General features: G+C 52.0%; 1 protein-coding gene across 1 annotated transcript in view; it reads left to right on the top strand.

Annotated features, from left to right (window-relative positions):
• LOC121330904 (dynamin-3-like) overlaps positions 1–21,035 on the top strand; it is a 45,377-nt gene that overhangs the window by 23,433 nt on the left and 909 nt on the right. The window contains 7 exon segments of the mRNA XM_041277859.1: positions 8,257–8,366; positions 11,900–12,011; positions 17,577–17,741; positions 17,866–17,953; positions 18,472–18,607; positions 19,110–19,190; positions 19,192–19,308. Of these exon segments, the coding sequence (XP_041133793.1) occupies positions 8,257–8,366; positions 11,900–12,011; positions 17,577–17,741; positions 17,866–17,953; positions 18,472–18,607; positions 19,110–19,190; positions 19,192–19,308 (809 nt within the window).

Here is a 21,035-nt window from a genome sequence, read left to right as displayed (position 1 = left end):
AGATAGAAGGGGAAGGGGAAGGAGAGGGTTCTGGAGGAGAGTGAAAAGGGAGAGGGTTTGAGAGGAGAGTGAAAAGGGAGTGGGTTTGAGAGGAGAGTTAAAAGAGAGAGGATTCTGGAGGAGAGTGAAAAGGGAGAGGGTTTGAGAGGAGAGTGAAAAGGGAGAGTGAAAAGGGAGAGGGTTTGAGAGGAGAGTGAAAAGGGAGAGGGTTTGAGAGGAGAGTGAAAAGGGAGAGGGTTTGAGAGGAGAGTGAAAAGGGAGAGGGTTTGAGAGGAGAGTGAAAAGGGAGAGGGTTTGAGAGGAGAGTGAAAAGGGAGAGGGTTTGAGAGGAGAGTGAAAAGGGAGAGGGTTTGAGAGGAGAGTGAAAAGGGAGAGGGTTTGAGAGGAGAGTTAAAAGGGAGAGGGTTTGAGAGGAGAGTGAAAAGGGAGAGGGTTCTGGAGGAGAGTGAAAAGGGAGAGGGTTTGTCGGAGCTCAGACTGGCTGAAGGGTACGCCACCACACAAAGCATCTCTGGAGACTAAACCCTACAAATCAAACCAGCACAGCCTTTCCACACCTTGTCTCGCAGCATCCTCACAGCAGCACAGTGCCCACAACCTCACAGAACTGCCTGAAACAGCAACGCCAGCACAGTGCCCACAACCTCACAGAACTGCCTGAAACAGCAACGCCAGCACAGTACCCACAACCTCACAGAACTGCCTGGAACAGCAATGCCAGCACAGTGCCCACAACCTCACAGAACTGCCTGAAACAGCAACGCCAGCACAGTGCCCACAACCTCACAGAACTGCCTGGAACAGCAATGCCAGCACAGTGCCCACAACCTCACAGAACTGCCTGAAACAGCAACGCCAGCACAGTGCCCACAACCTCACAGAACTGCCTGGAACAGCAACGCCAGCACAGTGCCCACAACCTCACAGAACTGCCTGGAACAGCAACGCCAGCACAGTGCCCACAACCTCACAGATCTGCCTGAAACAGCAACGCCAGCACAGTGCCCACAACCTCACAGAACTGCCTGAAACAGCAACGCCAGCACAGTGCCCACAACCTCACAGATCTGACAACGCCAGCCGCAAATCCTAGAGACACACCCAGGATTCGACCTGCTTTCGCTGCACTGCTGTCTGAGTCAGTCTCTTGCATCCAAAAAGAGCCTGTTGCTCTCTTAGTGTCTGTCTGTATTGATCACTTCTGATCAGTATGACTTTTCAAAGAGATTCCACTTGACAGTCGGCTTGGAACTTTATCCATCACAGAGACTTGAAATGTCCACCCGGACTCTGTGTTCAGTCCTCAGTCCTCACGTCTGTGTGTCTGTGAGTCTGTCACACCCCACCCCCCCACACACAAACACAAACCCCACACCAGCATTTCAGGTTTCATCCTTAAACTGTTATACTGTGGACACCAGCAGCTACCTTTCCTGTTTACATAAAACCCCAGCGAGGCGACTCGGACCAGTTCAGGGGTCACTGTGGTCCGGCCGCTCCTCCTCTGTGGGGCAGTGAGGTCACTAACCTGAGGAGAGGCTGTTATGAGAGAGCGTGGAGAGGTCTGTCTTCTGTCTGTCTGTCTGTGTGTGTGTCGCTGAGCTCCCTTGCACAGTCTAACCAATGTGCAGACTACTGTACAACAGTATGATCCTGAACAGGTAGTCTGAACACTGGGTCGACGGGGCAGGATTGTCCTTCCTTCTTTTCTTTCTCTTCATCCTTCCCCCTGCTCCTCCAGAAAACATACCGCCTGCTCCTGGTCTCCCGATGGAGGGAGGGAGAGAGAGAGAGAGACAGAGGGAGACAGAAAGAAAGAAAGCAAGCAGGCAGGCAGGCAGGCGAGGTCCTCTCTCCTAGTGCTCAAGGCTTGCAGTGAGCTCCTTCCTGCTCTTTCCACGACAAGGGAAGTGCGGAGCTCTCCAGCCTTGACGTGGCACATGCAGACTGGGGATCTGGCAATGAATTTAGGGAAGGGAAATAAAAAATAAACTGGAGAGACAGAGCGAGGGGGGTGGGCCTCAGAGGCCTTATATGGATTGATGCAACCCCAGGGAATGGGTTGGAGCAGACCCTAACCCTCTCTCCTCTCTCCCTCTCCCTTTCTCTTCTCTCCCTCTCCCTTTCTCCTATCTCCCTCTCCCTATCTCCTTTCTTCTCTCTCCTCTCTCCCTTTCTCCGCTCTCCTTCCCTTTCTCCCTCCCCCTCTCCCTCTCCCTTTCTCCTTTCTCCTCTCTCCTCGCTCCCTCTCTCTTTCTCTCTCTCTCAGACTGCGCTGTGGTTGTAAAGCAGTAGCAGATGTTTCTGTGTAATGTTAGGTAGTCATTTCATCTGGTCCAGCTGTTTTTTTTTAAACTTGGGCAGGAAGTGGGCCCCACTGGTATGGAAAGAGAAAACAAAGATGCAGAGCAGGAGACGGCTTCACTTGGATTCACTTGGAGTGTTTCAAGTGTGTGTGTGTATGTGTGTATATGTATATATATATGTGTGTGTGTATATGTATATGTTTTGGAAGACTCTTTTTATTTTGGGGGCTCCTCACTCCTCTGTTCTGACTGGGTATAGGGATGGGGGTGCTGGGGAAAGGGGGTGCAATGTCCCCCTCACTCTAGACCCCTACCCCCTCTCTAAATAACTGCAGTAACTCGAGCTGTTTCCTGAGAATGAAGCCCCTGTGAAGGGATGAGGGGGTGGGGTCTGGAGAATGTTCTTTTTCAGACTCTGCATGAGTAATGACTTCCACATGTGGCCCTGCTGCTTCCTCTCAGCTCTGCTTTCTCACCCCTCGTCTGAGGACTCTCCTCTGCCCCTTCAACTTTCTGTTCTTTCCTCGGTCTCCTCTCTGCCCCTTCAACTTTCTGTTCTCTCCTCGGTCTCCTCTCTGCCCCTTCAACTTTCTGTTCTCTCCTCGGTCTCCTCTCTGCCCCTTCAACTTTCTGTTCTCTCCTCGGTCTCCTCTCTGCCCCTTCAACTTTCTGTTCTCTCCTCGGTCTCCTCTCTGCCCCTTCAACTTTCTGTTCTCTCCTCGGTCTCCTCTCTGCCCCTTCAACTTTCTGTTCTCTCCTCGGTCTCCTCTCTGCCCCTTCAACTTTCTGTTCTCTCCTCGGTCTCCTCTCTGCCCCTTCAACTTTCTGTTCTCTCCTCGGTCTCCTCTCTGCCCCTTCAACTTTCTGTTCTCTCCTCGGTCTCCTCTCTGCCCCTTCAACTTTCTGTTCTCTCCTCGGTCTCCTCTCTGCCCCTTCAACTTTCTGTTCTCTCCTCGGTCTCCTCTCTGCCCCTTCAACTTTCTGTTCTCTCCTCGGTCTCCTCTCTGCCCCTTCAACTTTCTGTTCTCTCCTCGGTCTCCTCTCTGCCCCTTCAACTTTCTGTTCTCTCCTCGGTCTCCTCTCTGCCCCTTCAACTTTCTGTTCTCTCCTCGGTCTCCTCTCTGCCCCTTCAACTTTCTGTTCTCTCCTCGGTCTCCTCTCTGCCCCTTCAACTTTCTGTTCTCTCCTCGGTCTCCTCTCTGCCCCTTCAACTTTCTGTTCTCTCCTCGGTCTCCTCTCTGCCCCTTCAACTTTCTGTTCTCTCCTCGGTCTCCTCTCTGCCCCTTCAACTTTCTGTTCTCTCCTCGGTCTCCTCTCTGCCCCTTCAACTTTCTGTTCTCTCCTCGGTCTCCTCTCTGCCCCTTCAACTTTCTGTTCTCTCCTCGGTCTCCTCTCTGCCCCTTCAACTTTCTGTTCTCTCCTCGGTCTCCTCTCTGCCCCTTCAACTTTCTGTTCTCTCCTCGGTCTCCTCTCTGCCCCTTCAACTTTCTGTTCTCTCCTCGGTCTCCTCTCTGCCCCTTCAACTTTCTGTTCTCTCCTCGGTCTCCTCTCTGCCCCTTCAACTTTCTGTTCTCTCCTCGGTATCCTCTCTGCCCCTTCAACTTTCTGTTCTCTCCTCGGTCTCCTCTCTGCCCCTTCAACTTTCTGTTCTCTCCTCGGTCTCCTCTCTGCCCCTTCAACTTTCTGTTCTCTCCTCGGTCTCCTCTCTGCCCCTTCAACTTTCTGTTCTCTCCTCGGTCTCCTCTCTGGCCCTTCAACTTTCTGTTCTCTCCTCGTTCTCCTCTCTGTTCACTCTCTGTGCTCACTCTCATCTCACTCCTCACTCTCATCTCTCTCCTCACTCTTTGCTCTCTCTGCTCACTCTCACTCTCTCAGTAGCTTGGAGATTGTGAAGTGACGGCTCTTTTGTATCTTTTAAAAAAGTTTCACCCCTATGAAGTGAAGGCACTACAGAATCCCAGTCCTGGGAAAAGCATGTGGGAAAACTGCAAAAATGACTTTGCAAATTTACTGTGCTAAACTTTTATATGAGCAGCGCTGGTGTTGGGAGACCTGTGCAAGGAGAAAGAAAACTGAAATATAAAAAAACAGCTCCTGATGTGCTGCGGGGGCGGGAGGGGGTGCTGGAATGCTTGGCTGGCCCCCAGTCTGTTTCCTCTGGAATGCCGCTTGGCGCTCCCTGCTCCCCGTTCCAGACCCTGCTGGCTGAGGAGACCCCAGTGATGGGATCGGCCCGGAGAGCGGGAGAGCAGACTGGGGGGCAATCCCACAGCAGAGCAGAGCTGGCTGGGCTGGATTGGGCTGGGTTGGATTGGGTTGGGTAGGGCTGGGCTGAGTTGGACTGGGTTGAGCTGGGCTGGGCTTGGCTGGGCTGGGTTGGGTTGGGTTTACTATAGTTTGCCATGTTTTATTTATATGCTTCACCAGCCCTCTCTGGGCTTTACAGAGCTTGCCTATGCTTTACCTTGCTTTCAGTATGCTGTGTAACACTCTGCTGTGCTTTTACTGCTGGGAAACATGTAGAAGGGTTGTGCTGGCAATCAATAATACTGTAGTTTACTACAGCACTGTCAATTAATATTAGGGTTCACTAAAAGTGCTGGTGAAAAAGCTGCACAATGCTGCTGGAAACATACTGTAGTTTCCCTGATTCCAAGTGGTGTGAGTTTCTCATTTCTGTGTGTATTGCAGTATATACAGGGCTGTGTTAGTAATGCAGTATATACAGGGCTGTGTGTGTATTGCAGTATATACAGGGCTGTGTGTGTATTGCAGTATATACAGGGCTGTGTGTGTATTGCAGTATATACAGGGCTGTGTGTGTATTGCGGTATATACAGGGCTGTGTGTGTATTGCAGTATATACAGGGCTGTGTGTGTATTGCAGTATATACAGGGCTGTGTGTGTATTGCAGTATATACAGGGCTGTGTGTGTATTGCAGTATATACAGGGCTGTGTGTGTATTGCAGTATATACAGGGCTGTGTGTGTATTGCAGTATATACAGGGCTGTGTGTGTATTGCAGTATATACAGGGCTGTGTGTGTATTGCGGTATATACAGGGCTGTGTGTGTATTGCAGTATATACAGGGCTGTGTGTGTATTGCAGTATATACAGGGCTGTGTGTGTATTGCAGTATATACAGGGCTGTGTGTGTATTGCAGTATATACAGGGCTGTGTGTGTATTGCGGTATATACAGGGCTGTGTGTGTATTGCAGTATATACAGGGCTGTGTGTGTATTGCAGTATATACAGGGCTGTGTGTGTATTGCAGTATATACAGGGCTGTGTGTGTATTGCAGTATATACAGGGCTGTGTGTGTATTGCAGTATATACAGGGCTGTGTGTGTATTGCGGTATATACAGGGCTGTGTGTGTATTGCAGTATATACAGGGCTGTGTGTGTATTGCAGTATATACAGGGCTGTGTGTGTATTGCAGTATATATAGGGCTGTGTTAGTAATGCAGTATATACAGGGCTGTGTGTGTATTGCAGTATATACAGGGCTGTGTGTGTATTGCAGTATATACAGGGCTGTGTGTATTGCAGTATATATAGGGCTGTGTTAGTAATGCAGTATATACAGGGCTGTGTGTGTATTGCAGTATATACAGGGCTGTGTGTGTATTGCAGTATATACAGGGCTGTGTGTGTATTGCAGTATATACAGGGCTGTGTGTGTATTGCAGTATATACAGGGCTGTGTGTGTATTGCAGTATATACAGGGCTGTGTGTGTATTGCAGTATATACAGGGCTGTGTGTGTATTGCAGTATATACAGGGCTGTGTGTGTATTGCAGTATATACAGGGCTGTGTGTGTATTGCAGTATATACAGGGCTGTGTGTGTATTGCAGTATATACAGGGCTGTGTGTGTATTGCAGTATATACAGGGCTGTGTGTGTATTGCAGTATATACAGGGCTGTGTGTGTATTGCAGTATATACAGGGCTGTGTGTGTATTGCAGTATATACAGGGCTGTGTGTGTATTGCAGTATATACAGGGCTGTGTGTGTATTGCAGTATATACAGGGCTGTGTGTGTATTGCAGTATATTCAGGGGCGCTGGCTCTGCTCCCTGCACATGCTGCCTGTCTGCAGTCTGGCCTCTGTGTACAGACTATGTTCTTTATCCTCTCTGCAAAGCCCGTTGACCCCTCTTCCAGCAGTGTAGAAGTCCTGTATATCAGTGGTATCGCACAGTGAAAGCATGGGCAGGGATCTGGTATTGAACAGCATGGTGACTATGTTAGTTCAAGGTAAAGCACAGTGTGAGCCTGGTACAGACATGCACATCTGCAGAGTAACTGTGCAGCTGTCTTGTCCTTATACCAGGACATGGGTTATTCTGTCCCTGATATCACCATGCTTCGCTCTAGGCTGTGCTGTTCATCCTCCAGGTTTGCACAGCAGTGATTCTGTGATGCTTCTGCTTCAGTACTCAGCAGCATATTACATCTTTTCTTTAAAAGCAGACCCTGTTGGAAACTCTTTCCGTGTTTTTTCACTCAGGTGATATTTCTGAGACAGCAGATTAAGAATGTGCTGATGTGTGTAGCAGACTGTGTTGAGGAGTCCCTGTGGTCTCTGATCTCTCTAGCAGCTACAGGCAGCCGTGACTGAACAGAACAGGCAAGCCAAGCCAAGCGACTGCACTCACTCCATCCCCCTCCTCCTCTGAGAGCCGGGTGCTTCTGTACTATTGACTGCACTCACTCCATCCCCCTCCTCCTCTGAGAGCCGGGTGCTTCTGTACTATTGACTGCACTCACTCCATCCCCCTCCTCCTCTGAGAGCCGGGTGCTTCTGTACTATTGACTGCACTCACTCCATCCCCCTCCTCCTCTGAGAGCCGGGTGCTTCTGTGCTATTGACTGCACTCACTCCATCCCCCTCCTCCTCTGAGAGCCGGGTGCTTCTGTACTATTGACTGCACTCACTCCATCCCCCTCCTCCTCTGAGAGCCGGGTGCTTCTGTACTATTGACTGCACTCACTCCATCCCCCTCCTCCTCTGAGAGCCGGGTGCTTCTGTACTATTGACTGCACTCACTCCATCCCCCTCCTCCTCTGAGAGCCGGGTGCTTCTGTACTATTGACTGCACTCACTCCATCCCCCTCCTCCTCTGAGAGCCGGGTGCTTCTGTACTATTGACTGCACTCACTCCATCCCCCTCCTCCTCTGAGAGCCGGGTGCTTCTGTACTATTGACTGCACTCACTCCATCCCCCTCCTCCTCTGAGAGCCGGGTGCTTCTGTACTATTGACTGCACTCACTCCATCCCCCTCCTCCTCTGAGAGCCGGGTGCTTCTGTACTATTGACTGCACTCACTCCATCCCCCTCCTCCTCTGAGAGCCCGGTGCTTCTGTACTATTGACTGCACTCACTCCATCCCCCTCCTCCTCTGAGAGCCGGGTGCTTCTGTGCTATTGACTGCACTCACTCCATCCCCCACCTCCTCTGAGAGCCGGGTGCTTCTGTACTATTGACTGCACTCACTCCATCCCCCTCCTCCTCTGAGAGCCGGGTGCTTCTGTACTGTTTGTTGACAGGAAGGGAGCTGGGTAGGACAGATATTCTGTCCACTTGTAAGTATTCCCCACAGTAAAAGCACAGCAAAGTGCAATAAAACACAGTGAAAGCATAATGAATCACGGGTAAGCTTTGGAAAGAATGGTGAGGTCTGGTAAAGCATATTAATAAGCAATGCAAACCAGGGTAAACTGTGGTAAAAGCACAGCACACAGTGCTGCAGTACTGTGGTAAACCTTTCTAAGGGAAGCTGTGTTTCCACTGGCACGGCGCCAGTCCTGGACCTCATTCTCTCTGAGCAGACGCTGCCAGTGACTGCCTGCTGTCTTACCGTTGGCAGAGGAGCCAGCCAGGACCCCATGCAAGGAGCTCCTTATTGAATCTGCCGTGTGTCTCTGTGTTTGCAGGAGAAGGAGAAGAAGTATATGCTGCCCCTGGACAATCTGAAGGTGCGAGACGTGGAGAAGGGCTTCATGTCCAGTAAGCACATCATCGCCATCTTCAACACAGAGCAGAGGTGAGAGAGCGAGCGCCAAGGACACTGGCAGCATGAGCCCCGAGAAACACTGTACTGCCAGCATGAGCACAGAGACACACTGCACTGCCACCGTGAGCACATAAACACACTGCACTGCCAGCATGAGCCCCGAGACACACTGCACTGCCACCGTGAGCACATAAACACACTGCACTGCCAGCATGAGCCCCGAGACACACTGCACTGCCAGCACTGTTCATTCAATATTTATATTCTGGATACAGTATAGTGAATCCCAGACCCTGATATTGATACAGCTAGAATTTCTGTGTGTCAGATCGTTTGTATTAGATGGAAATGACATCACATTAAAATGAGCTGTGCTGTTTAATCATTCTTGTTTAGCTGCATATTATAAACAGTCTAGTGCAGGGCGCTGTGTGAGATACAAGCTGGTTTTCATCCACCCGTGGGTAGAAAGCAAACACGTTCGTTTCATTTATTGCTGCATGCACTTTACTTTGTAATGAACTGTATGAGTTGAACCTTCATTTTGAATACGTGGTGTGCCACAGCTTTGACTCCTAGATGTATTGATTGTAAAGTGCGGACTCCAGTTCTCAAGCATGCTAACACGCAGCAGCCTGCAGGGAGGTGCAGTGCAGATGGAGCACTATGCTGGAGGAATGCAAGCGCTCTGCCAAGGTGGTGCCCCTGTGCAGGGGAACTCGTATCAGAGCTCTGAATCTCAGTGTTCAATGGCTGAGTTAACGTTTCCCCCCCATGGATGAGAGGAGAGGTTTTGTCAGGACTGGAACATGTGGAGCTGGTTAGTAATTAGTCTATCCAACACTTCTGAGTGAATGTAAGACAGCACGCCAAGAGGGGCATCATTAGTGCCATTTCACACCTAATTAAATCCAGACCAGACCCCACAATATAGAATGCGTTTCATTAGTATTTCCATTATAACAGAGCCGGATCCAAACAAGTGGGTTTGTCAGAATGAAATTAAACATGAACTGGCATTCCAGGGAAAGCTTCATAGTCTCTGACAATCAGGCAGGGGGTAGTGGGGAGTGAAGGACTGGCACACACACTCACACACTCACACACACACTCACTCACTCCGCACACACACTCACTCGCTGACACACTCACTCCGCACACACACTTGCTCACACACTCACTCCGCACACACACTCACTCTGCACACACACACACTCACTCACTCCGCACACACTCACTCGCACACACAAACACACTCACTCACTCCGCACACACTCACTCGCACACTCACTCGCACACACACACTCACTCACTCACGCACACACACACACACACACACTCACTCCGCACACACTCACTCGTACACATACTCACACACTCACTCACTCCGCACACACACTCACTCACACACACACACACACTCGCACACGCCGCACACTCACTCCACACACTCACTCCGCAGACACACACTCACACACTCACTTGCACACACTCACCACACACACTCGCACACACACACAATCGCACACACACTCCGCACACACACACTCACTCGCACACTTCGCACATACACTCACTCGCACACACACTTGCACACACAATCACTTGCACACATACACACACACTCGCACATGCTGCACACACACTCCACACACACACTCACTCGCACACGCACTCACAATGCCGGAGGAATCATTGCGAGCTGTGTGTCCCAGCAGAGATGATATTGCAGGAATGCCAGGCGTCTGTAAGATATTGAGTGGAATTGCCCTGTCATTCTCAAAGATCAAATGCAGGAAACCAGGGCCTCTGCAGCCAGCTAGGAAAATATTCATCAGCATCGTTTATTTGTTTAGAAATTCAACATTCAGTATGAAACAAAAAAATATGCATGAATGGGATAAATGCCATTTGTATTGCTGTCTGTATTATACCGTGTCCTAAAATAAGCAGCTGTGCCTCCAGTGTCTCAGGTGCAGCGCTCTGGGCAGATGCTTGGCCCCCCTTCAGTACAGCTTTAGAAACGGGCTGGACTTGCATACAAAGAGAGACACACAGGTGTATACCAGGGCAGTTATTGAGGCTACAATGAGCTCTCCTTTAAGCTCACGGGGAGCTCTCCTTTAAGCTAACCGTGAGTCTCTCCCTCGCTCAGCACACACCACGCTGCAGAGCACTGCTCCCTCGCTCAGCACACACCACGCTGCAGAGCACTGCTCCCTCGCTCAGCACACACCACGCTGCAGAGCACTGCTCCCTCGCTCAGCACACACCACGCTGCAGAGCACTGCTCCCTCGCTCAGCACACACCACGCTGCAGAGCACTGCTCCCTCGCTCAGCACACACCACGCTGCAGAGCACTGCTCCCTCGCTCAGCACACACCACGCTGCAGAGCACTGCTCCCTCGCTCAGCACACACCACGCTGCAGAGCACTGCTCCCTCGCTCAGCACACACCACGCTGCAGAGCACTGCTCCCTCGCTCAGCACACACCACGCTGCAGAGCACTGCTCCCTCGCTCAGCACACACCACGCTGCAGAGCACTGCTCCCTCGCTCAGCACACACCACGCTGCAGAGCACTGCTCCCTCGCTCAGCACACACCACGCTGCAGAGCACTGCTCCCTCGCTCAGCACACACCACGCTGCAGAGCACTGCTCCCTCGCTCAGCACACACCACGCTGCAGAGCACTGCTCCCTCGCTCAGCACACACCACGCTGCAGAGCACTGCTCCCTCGCTCAGCACACACCACGCTGCAGAGCACTGCTCCCTCGCTCAGCACACACCACGCTGCAGAGCACTGCTCCCTCGCTCAGCACACACCACGCTGCAGAGCACTGCTCCCTCGCTCAGCACACACCACGCTGCAGAGCACTGCTCCCTCGCTCAGCACACACCACGCTGCAGAGCACTGCTCCCTCGCTCAGCACACACCACGCTGCAGAGCATGTTTTTTATTCTGTCTTGTGTTTTTCCGAACGGGGAGGATTGGAAGGGGGCTGTGAGTGCGGGTCCATGAATGCTTTTGATTTCTTCATTTCCTGCTCTTTAATTATTGGCAGATTACATTCCTGCTGGGAGGAACCCTGACTTGCGCTGTGACAGAGAGGGTTAGAGCTGGGGGACTGGGAGGCAGTGTGGGCTAGGGGTTAGAGCTGAGCGACTGGGAGGCAGTGTGGGCTAGGGGTTAGAGCTGAGCGACTGGGAGGCAGTGTGGGCTAGGGGTTAGAGCTGAGGGACTGGGAGGCAGTGTGGGCTAGTGGGTTAGAGCTGAGGGACTGGGAGGCAGTGTGGGCTAGGGGTTAGAGCTGAGCGACTGGGAGGCAGTGTGGGCTAGGGGTTAGAGCTGAGCGACTGGGAGGCAGTGTGGGCTAGGGGTTAGAGCTGAGCGACTGGGAGGCATTGTGGGCTAGGGGTTAGAGCTGAGCGACTGGGAGGCAGTGTGGGCTAGGGGTTAGAGCTGAGGGCCTGGGAGGGACTGTGTTCAGTGGTTAGAGTTGAGGGGTTAGAGCTGAGGGATTGTGTTCAGTGCTGTGAATCGCTCTATTCTGTTCCCAGGAATGTTTACAAGGACTATCGCTACCTGGAGCTGGCCTGTGACTCCCATGAAGAGGTGGACAGCTGGAAGGCTTCTCTGCTGCGAGCCGGAGTCTACCCTGAGAAACCATCGGTGAGTGACCTGCCTGCCCCCCACCCTGCCCCCCACTGCATACCCTGCACACCCTGCATACCCCGCACACCATTTCACAGTGAGGCTGCAGCACAGCGACTGAGCCCTCTTCACACTGGAGAGAAGGGCTTTCACAGTGAGGCTGCAGCACAGCGACTGAGCCCTCCTCACACTGGAGAGAAGGGCTTTCACAGTGAGGCTGCAGCACAGCGACTGAGCCCTCCTCACACTGGAGAGAAGGGCTTTCACAGTGAGGCTGCAGCACAGCGACTGAGCCCTCCTCACACTGGAGAGAAGGGCTTTCACAGTGCAGCAGCTGGTTCTCATTACAGAGGAGCTGCGATTCAGCCAGTGAATTCCAGCGACTGTCCCTGAGCAGCCAGGAGAAAGACCACCACACCCTCGTCAGAGCAGAGTATGCATGGGAAGTATAGGCATGAGCTGGAAAGAATAGCAAGGTATAGTAAAGCATATTCCAAAGCAAACCGTTAGAAAAGATTTCCACAGTGAAATCACAGCATAGTGGAATAAAGCATGATGCAGCATAGGTAAGAGTTGTGAAGCACAGAGTGGTGTTAAGATTATTTAAAGAAATGGTAGTGGCATAGTATAACTATGGGACAAGAATGAGAAAAGTGCAAAGTGCCTGTCACAGATTGGCTTGGTGAGTGACGTCAGACCATGGAGGAGACGCAGACAGCACTGGGGTTTGAATGAACGTGCTGGGGAGCAGATTTATTGCAAACTAAAAGGTTTAAATTGGAGCAAAACACTTATCCCCCAAAAAATGGTACAGTGGTCAAAACAAACAAACAGATACAAAACAAAATGGCACAGCGGCCAAAACAAACAGCTACAAAACAAAACAGCATAGCGGCCAAAACAAACAGACAGCTACAAAACAAAACAGCACAGCGGCCAAAACAAACAGATACAAAATGGCACAGCTGCCAAAACAGACAGATACAAAACGGCACAGCAGCCAAAACAAACAGACAGATACAAAACAGTACAGCGGTCAAAAGATACAGACAGATACAAAACAACACAGCAGCCAAAACAGACAGATACAAAACAGCACAGCGGCCAAAACAAACAGACAGATACAAAACAACACAGCGGCCAAAACAGACAGATACAAAACAGCACAGCGGCCAAAACAGACAGATACAAAACAGCACAGCGGCCAAAACAAACACGAAACAAAACAGACACAAAACAAAAGCAGGTACGGTGCTGGTGTAAACCAGCATGAGTAGCAATGGCTTTCTGATAATATCGACTCTTGTCTCTTGTTCCGCCTCTCAACACACTAATCTATTCAACCAAAGCTGCTTGTTTTTATAGTAACTAACTATCCCTTCCCTAGTTTATCCCCCCAGGATTCCTCAGACGCGTGGCCAGCAGCCGGTTTGTCAGTAATCACTCACTGTTGACCCCACATTCTCACCATTGTATCTGGATGGGCATTTTAACCCCATCCAGGCTGTAAACAATAATAACAAAACATCAAGTGTTTGTACACAAAACGTACATTTTAAATAATAATACAACAACTACAAATACAAAATTAACACAAAACATAAAAAGCACAGACGGGGAGTACCCCATCACAATGACCAAGCATGTATAATAATGACCAAGCACGCATCGCACCGCGCCACTCTGTCTGCAGCCCTTGGGACTTCCTAACAGATATTGCATAAATATAGACAGAGAGCTGAAAGACTCGGAGGGAGGCAGTGTGGCTCAGAGGTTGGCGCTCAGGGAGTGGGAGGGTGTGGTTTAGTGGTTAAACTCCACATGTCCTGCTACGGGAGAGCCTGTACTATTGAACCAGTGTCCCTAGACCACACTGCTCAAAGATTCTCTGGATGAAGCTGCATGAGACGCCTGTGCTGGAGCCACACAGACGGCCAGCAGAGACAGAAATATTTTCCATCTATTTCTTTTCAAGTTAAATTCCAGACGCTTGATTTTTATGGTGAGTGGCATCTTTTAACAGCTAACATTTGTATCCCTCTATATCCTGGTCCTGCGGTAACGGGGCAGGGAAAGGAGGGCTCTATTCCCAGTCAGAGCTGCGAGTGGGTCCAGATTCCAGGGGAATCCACTGGTTTTTTAATATGCTTTACCATACCTCATACTTCAATGCTTACCTGTGCTTTGCCATGCTTTCACTGTGCTTTTACTGTGAGACACTTTGCTAAGGGCAGGAGGCGCTGGTGCCCTGTTGGAGGGGCAGTTTGGTCTGTTTGTAAAGACACCCCTCTCCCCTCACTATCCAGGGCTACTCAGTGTTGGAATTTGTGTTGTTTCAGAGAAGGGGTTGAAAGCCTCTGTGCTTGATTGTGATGTGGGCTTCCCAATGGGTGGAGGGAGGTGATGAGAGCCAGCTGTCCCTGTGTGCTGAGCCAGCGAAGGGGAGCCCCTCCCTCCTCCGTGCAGCGGAGTCCAGATCCGTGCACACTCTCCCAGCACTTCACCCTCAGCACTGCACTCCCTATGGGTTCTATTGCAATGCTGAGCCAATCAACATCTTTACATCTTGAAGCTTAAGCATGTATTTTCTTTTTAATCCTTTTTTTGCGAGCGAGCAGTTTAGATCTCTTTTGAGTCAGTTTATAGTTTATATTGTAACGCGCACTGGGATGCTTGTTCATTAAGGACACTGTTTAAATTAATTTGGTATGGTGTGCAATGGCAACGGGTGGAAATAAGACTCCCATTGCATAGTAGTTTGACCCATTCCTGGTTTTACTAGGAGTTTAATAAGACTCATCTGAGCTGGTTACTTGCAAAAAACTGCAAAAATACTGTACAAAAATACCATGGCAAACTTTTATAAAGGAAGCGCTCTTCAGTGTTGAATAAGTATGGTAACCCTGCTCTTCTTCTTTGGTTGATTGCTGGTGGGTGATTGCTGGTGGGTGTTGCTGGTGGGTGTTGCTGGTTGGTGTTGCTGGTGGGTGTTGCTGGTAGTTGATTGGTGGTGGGTGTTGCTGGTGGGTGTTGCTGGTGGGTGTTGCTGGTGGGTGTTGCTGGTTGGTGTTGCTGGTAGTTGATTGGTGGTGGGTGTTGCTGGTGGTTGATTGCTGCTGGGTGTTGCTGGTAGGTGTTGCTAGTGGGTGTTGCTGGTGGGTGTTGCTGGTAGTTGATTGGTGGTGGGTGTTGCTGGTAGGTGTTGCTGCTGGGTGTTGCTGGTAGGTGTTGCTGGTGGTTGTTTGCTGGTGGGTGTTGCTGGTGGTTGTTTGCTGGTGGGTGTTGCTGGTGGGTGTTTGCTGGTGGGTGTTGCTGGTGGTTGTTTGCTGGTGGGTGTTGCTGGTGGTTGTTTGCTGGTGGGTGTTGCTGGTGGTTGTTTGCTGGTGGGTGTTGCTGGTGGTTGATTGCTGGTGGGTGTTGCTGGTGGTTGATTGCTGGTGGGTGTTGCTGGTGGTTGTTGCTGGTGGGTGTTGCTGGTGGTTGATTGCTGGTGGGTGTTGCTGGTGGTTGTTGCTGGTGGGTAGTTGCTGGTGGTTGATTGCTTGTGGGTGTTGCTGGTGGTTGATTGCTGGTGGGTGATCCTGCTGGTTGTTTGCTGGTGGGTATTGCTGCTGGGTGGTTGCTGTTGCTGTTGTTGTGGTGGGTTGCTGGTGGTTGATTGCTTGGTGGGTGTTGCTGTTTGGTGGTTGCTTGTTGGTGTTTCCAACTTGTGACCAACCCACAACGGTGTTTGCAACTAACTACCATCCCCCAAAACAGGAACAACCACGTGTTTGTTGCTGGTGGGTGTTTCTGGTGGTTGATTGCTGGTGGGTGTTGCTGGTGGGTGTTGCTGGTGGGTGTTGCTGGTGGTTGATTGCTGGTGGGTGTTGCTGGTGGGTGTTGCTGGTGGTTGATTGCTGGTGGGTGTTGCTGGTGGTTGATTGCTGGTGGGTGTTGCTGGTGGGTGTTGCTGGTGGTTGATTGCTGGTGGGTGTTGCTGGTGGTTGTTTGCTGGTGGGTGTTGCTGGTGGGTGTTGCTGGTGGGTGTTGCTGGTGGGTGATTGCTGGTGGGTGTTGCTGGTGGTTGATTGCTGGTGGGTGTTGCTGGTGGTTGCTGGTTGCTGGTGGGTGTTGCTGGTGGTTGTTGCTGGTGGTTGATTGCTGGTGGTTGTTGCTGGTGGTTGTTGCTGGTGGGTGTTTGCTGGTGGGTGTTGCTGGTGGGTGTTGCTGGTGGTTGTTGCTGGTGGGTGTTGCTGGTGGGTGTTGCTGGTGGTTGATTGCTGGTGGGTGTTGCTGGTGGGTGTTGCTGGTGGGTGATTGCTGGTGGGTGATTGCTGGTGGGTGTTGCTGGTGGGTGTTGCTGGTGGGTGTTGCTGGTGGTTGATTGCTGGTGGGTGTTGCTGGTGGGTGTTGCTGGTGGGTGTTGCTGGTGGGTGTTGCTGGTGGGTGTTGCTGGTGGTTGATTGCTGGTGGGTGTTGCTGGTGGTTGATTGCTGGTGGGTGTTGCTGGTGGTTGATTGCTGGTGGGTGTTGCTGGTGGTTGATTGCTGGTGGGTGTTGCTGGTGGTTGTTGCTGGTGGGTGTTGCTGGTGGTTGATTGCTGGTGGGTGTTGCTGGTGGTTGATTGCTGGTGGGTGTTGCTGGTGGTTGATTGCTGGTGGGTGTTGCTGGTGGTTGTTGCTGGTGGGTGATTGCTGGTGGGTGTTGCTGGTGGGTGTTGCTGGTGGGTGTTGCTGGTGGTTGATTGCTGGTGGGTGTTGCTGGTGGTTGATTGCTGGTGGATGTTGCTGGTTGGTGTTGCTGGTGGTTGTTGCTGGTGGGTGTTGCTGGTGGTTGATTGCTGGTGGGTGTTGCTGGTGGTTGATTGCTGGTGGGTGTTGCTGGTGGGTGTTGCTGGTGGGTGTTGCTGGTGGGTGTTGCTGGTGGTTGATTGCTGGTGGGTGTTGCTGGTGGTTGATTGCTGGTGGGTGTTGCTGGTGGTTGTTTGCTGGTGGGTGTTGTTGGTGGGTGTTGCTGGTGGGTGTTGCTGGTGGTTGATTGCTGGTGGTTGTTGCTGGTGGGTGTTGCTGGTGGTTGTTGCTGGTGGGTGTTGCTGGTGGTTGATTGCTGGTGGGTGTTGCTGGTGGGTGTTGCTGGTGGTTGATTGCTGGTGGGTGTTGCTGGTGGGTGTTGCTGGTGGGTGTTGCTGGTGGTTGATTGCTGGTGGGTGTTGCTGGTGGTTGATTGCTGGTGGGTGTTGCTGGTGGGTGTTGCTGGTGGGTGTTGCTGGTGGGTGATTGCTGGTGGTTGATTGCTGGTGGTTGTTGCTGGTGGGTGTTGCTGGTGGGGGTTGCTGGTAGGTGTTGCTGGTGGGTGTTGCTGGTGGGTGTTGCTGGTGGGTGATTGCTGGTGGGTGTTGCTGGTGGGTGTTGCTGGTGGGTGTTGCTGGTGGGTGTTGCTGGTGGGTGTTGCTGGTGGGTGTTGCTGGTGGGTGTTGGTGGTGGTTGATTGCTGGTGGTTAGTTGCTGGTGGGTGTTGCTGGTGGGTGTTGTTGGTTGATGTTGCTGGTGGGTGTTGGTGGTGGGTGTTACTGGTGGCTGACGGCTCTCTCCTTTCTTGTAGGTGGACAGCGATGACTCAGGCCCCTCTGATAATTTCTCCATGGACCCCCAGCTGGAGCGGCAGGTGGAGACCATCAGGAACCTGGTCGACTCTTACATGGCCATCGTCAACAAGTGCATCCGGGACCTCATGCCCAAGACCATCATGCACCTCATGATCAGCAACGTAAGCAGCCACTGCAGTACTGCACGCCGAGGCTAAGGGGCAGCTGTGGTTCAGTTACTGTGGTTCAGTTTGCTCTGGTTCAGGTATTGAGTTCTGGTTCGGCTCTCCCTGTTTGTCCTGGCAGGTGAAGGAGTTCATCAACGCGGAGCTGCTGGCCCAACTATACTCCACAGAGGATCAGAGTGTGCTGATGGACGAGTCCGCAGAGCAGGCTAGAGGAAAAAGAAGAAAACAAGGAAAAAACAGCGCAGGGAAATTTCTGTTTTGCCACTAAATACACCAAAAGCTGCAAACTGAAAGGGAGAATGGCAAGAACTATAACTAAAAATACATACATGAACGGAGAAAATACCTACATCCAGATGCGACGACACACGACCATCATCCAATCACACAGAAGGGAAAAAGGGGGGGAAAGGAACACAAAGGGAAAAGAAAAAAACAGGACTACCAAAAAAGACAACCACACAACCAAATCAGATCAAACCAACGAACAGATCTGCCAAAAGAAAAACAAGAACAAAGAACATAAACCAGGGGACGAACAACGAGAACACACAAACCACCTTCCACGCTGCACTAGACACTTCCTTGAAGACCACTACCACCTTTCACTAAAAAAAAGAGAACCATTGAGGCTCCTGCTCTGCCTCTATCTTCCCTTCTCTATCTACAAAAAATACCCATAAACCCCAAACTCCCCAATACACCAAACACAACCAACACCACCCACAGCGCCGGGACGAGGTTCTGCGCACTCACCGCGCCCTGAAGGAGGCACTAGCAATCATCGGAGACATCTCCACCACCACCATCTCCACACCACTGCCCCCCCCCGTCGACAACTCCTGGCAGGGGGGCCGCAGGTACTGACACAGGGGGGAATGGGAGGGTGTAGGGGCTCTGGTACTGACACAGCGGGGAATGGGAGGGTGTAGGGGCTCTGGTACTGACACAGTGGGGAATGGGAGGGTGTAGGGGGCTCTGGTACTGACACAGGGGGGAATGGGAGGGTGTAGGGTCTCTGGTACTGACACGGGGGAATGGGAGGGTGTAGGGGCTCTGGTACTGACACAGGGGGGAATGGGAGGGTGTAGGGGCTCTGGTACTGACACAGGGGGGAATGGGAAGGTGTAGGGGGCTCTGGTACTGACACAGTGGGGAATGGGAGGGTGTAGAGGGCTCTGGTACTGACACAGGGGGGAATGGGAGGGAGTAGGGGGCTTTTCTATAAATGAATAATAATAATGATGATGATAAACCCTGTGTAGTAGTTGCTCTGTACCTTGATTATAATGATCTGCTTCATCTCTTCATACTCTCCATCTCCTCCCTCTCTCTTCCTCTCCGTATCTCCTCTCTGCTTAGGTCACCCCCTCTGAGCCCCACTGCTCCCCGGAGGTTGCTCTCCTCTTCTCGTGTCCCTGCAGGTCGAGGCCCCGCCCCTGCGGGGGTCGCAAGGCAGCGCGGGGCCGGGCCTGCCCCCCCTCAACAACGCTGCAGAGGCGCTCGCCGCTCCCCCCCAAGTCCCCAGCCGGCCCAACCGTGCCCCTCCGAGCATTCCCAGGTAGGTTCTACAGCTGTATTCACAGAGGAAGTGCGCGGCTCTCTGAAAGCTAGACTTACAAACAGCACTGATCAATAACTTGTGAGATCAATGGGACAGCACTGAGCAATAACTCCTGAGATAAATGGGACAGCACTGATCAATAACTCCTGAGATCAGTGGGGTTTTCTGATTACACAGCACAGCAGTGTGGACAATCCCAGCTGCAGCTCCCTGGCCTCGAAGCCCTGTCCTGTTAGCTGTGGGCTGCTCAGAGAACCAGAGCCTCACCAGAGCACACATTTCTGTGGGTTTGTTCTCCTCGGAAACAACGGCTCTTTATTTCAGACAGGCAGGGAGGTGCTGCTTGTGTCCCTCATTGAGCCTGCACTGCCCACTGCCCACTTCATCACTCTCTCTGTCTCACTGCCTCGCTGCTCTTGTAACAGTGGACAGTAGTGATGCTGCAAAAACCCATTGTTCCATTATTCTGATTGAGCTTTTCCCAGGTTATTGATCAGGCTAATTTCCCATTCAAAGTGAAGAAGCAGCTGCTTGGGTTTGAAAATCGCTGTTTTCCAGAGCGTAAGAGAAGCAGCGATCATCACAAACCCAAGCAGCTGTTTCTTCACTTTGAATGGGAAATGACTCCAATCAGCAGCAATGATCTTCACCTTACTGTCAGCGCTTGATTTCTGTGGAGATTTCATCCCAATAATAACCCTCCCACAGTGAGCTCCACCCCCAAAGTGTCACTCAGCAGTGAGCTCCACCCCCAGAGTGTCACTCAGCAGTGAGCTCCACCCCCAGAGTGTCACTCAGCAGTGAGCTCCACCCCCAGAGTGCCACTCAGCAGTGATCTCCACCCCCAGAGTGTCACTCAGCAGTGATCTCCACCCCCAGAGTGTCACTCAGCAGTGAGCTCCACCCCCAGAGTGTCACACAGCAGTGAGCTCCACCCCCAGAGTGTCACTCAGCAGTGAGCTCCACCCCCAGAGTGTCACTCAGCAGTGAGCTCCACCCCCAGAGTGTCACTCAGCAGTGAGCTCCACCCCCAGAGTGTCACTCAGCAGTGAGCTCCACCCCCAGAGTGTCACTCAGCAGTGAGCTCCCCCCCCCCCAGTGTCACTCAGCAGTGAGCTCCACCCCCAGAGTGTCACTCAGCAGTGAGCTCCACCCCCAGGGTGTCACACAGCAGTGAGCTCCACCCCCCCCCCCCCCCCAGTGTCACTCAGCAGTGAGCTCCACCCCCAGAGTGTCACACAGCAGTGAGCTCCACCCCCAGAGTGCCACTCAGCAGTGAGCTCCACCCCCAGAGTGTCACACAGCAGTGAGCTCCACCCCCAGAGTGTCACTCAGCAGTGAGCTCCACCCCCAGAGTGTCACACAGCAGTGAGCTCCACCCCCAGAGTGTCACTCAGCAGTGAGCTCCACCCCCAGAGTGTCACTCAGCAGTGAGCTCCACCCCCAGAGTGTCACACAGCAGTGAGCTCCACCCCCAGAGTGTCACTCAGCAGTGAGCTCCACCCCCAGGGTGTCACTCAGCCTGCTGTGTGAGTGTGAAGTCAGGGTGGAATCATTTGTGTTTTTGTTGTTGTTGTTGCTGTTTTAAAATGGAAGTTTGAAGAGATGGTGACCTAGCCTGTGTTTCCAAACAGTCCTGAGCTCTTTGCAGCACCTAACTCTCTCTCTCTCTCTCTCTCTCTCTTTCTTCTCTCTCTCTCTCTCTCTCTCTCTCTCTCTCTCTC

This window comes from Polyodon spathula, chromosome 18 (assembly GCF_017654505.1).
Source record: "Polyodon spathula isolate WHYD16114869_AA chromosome 18, ASM1765450v1, whole genome shotgun sequence".
NCBI classification, from domain to species: Eukaryota; Metazoa; Chordata; class Actinopteri; order Acipenseriformes; family Polyodontidae; genus Polyodon; species Polyodon spathula.
Note: the sequence above shows the minus strand (reverse complement) of the source record. Positions and strands in the feature narration are given on the sequence as shown.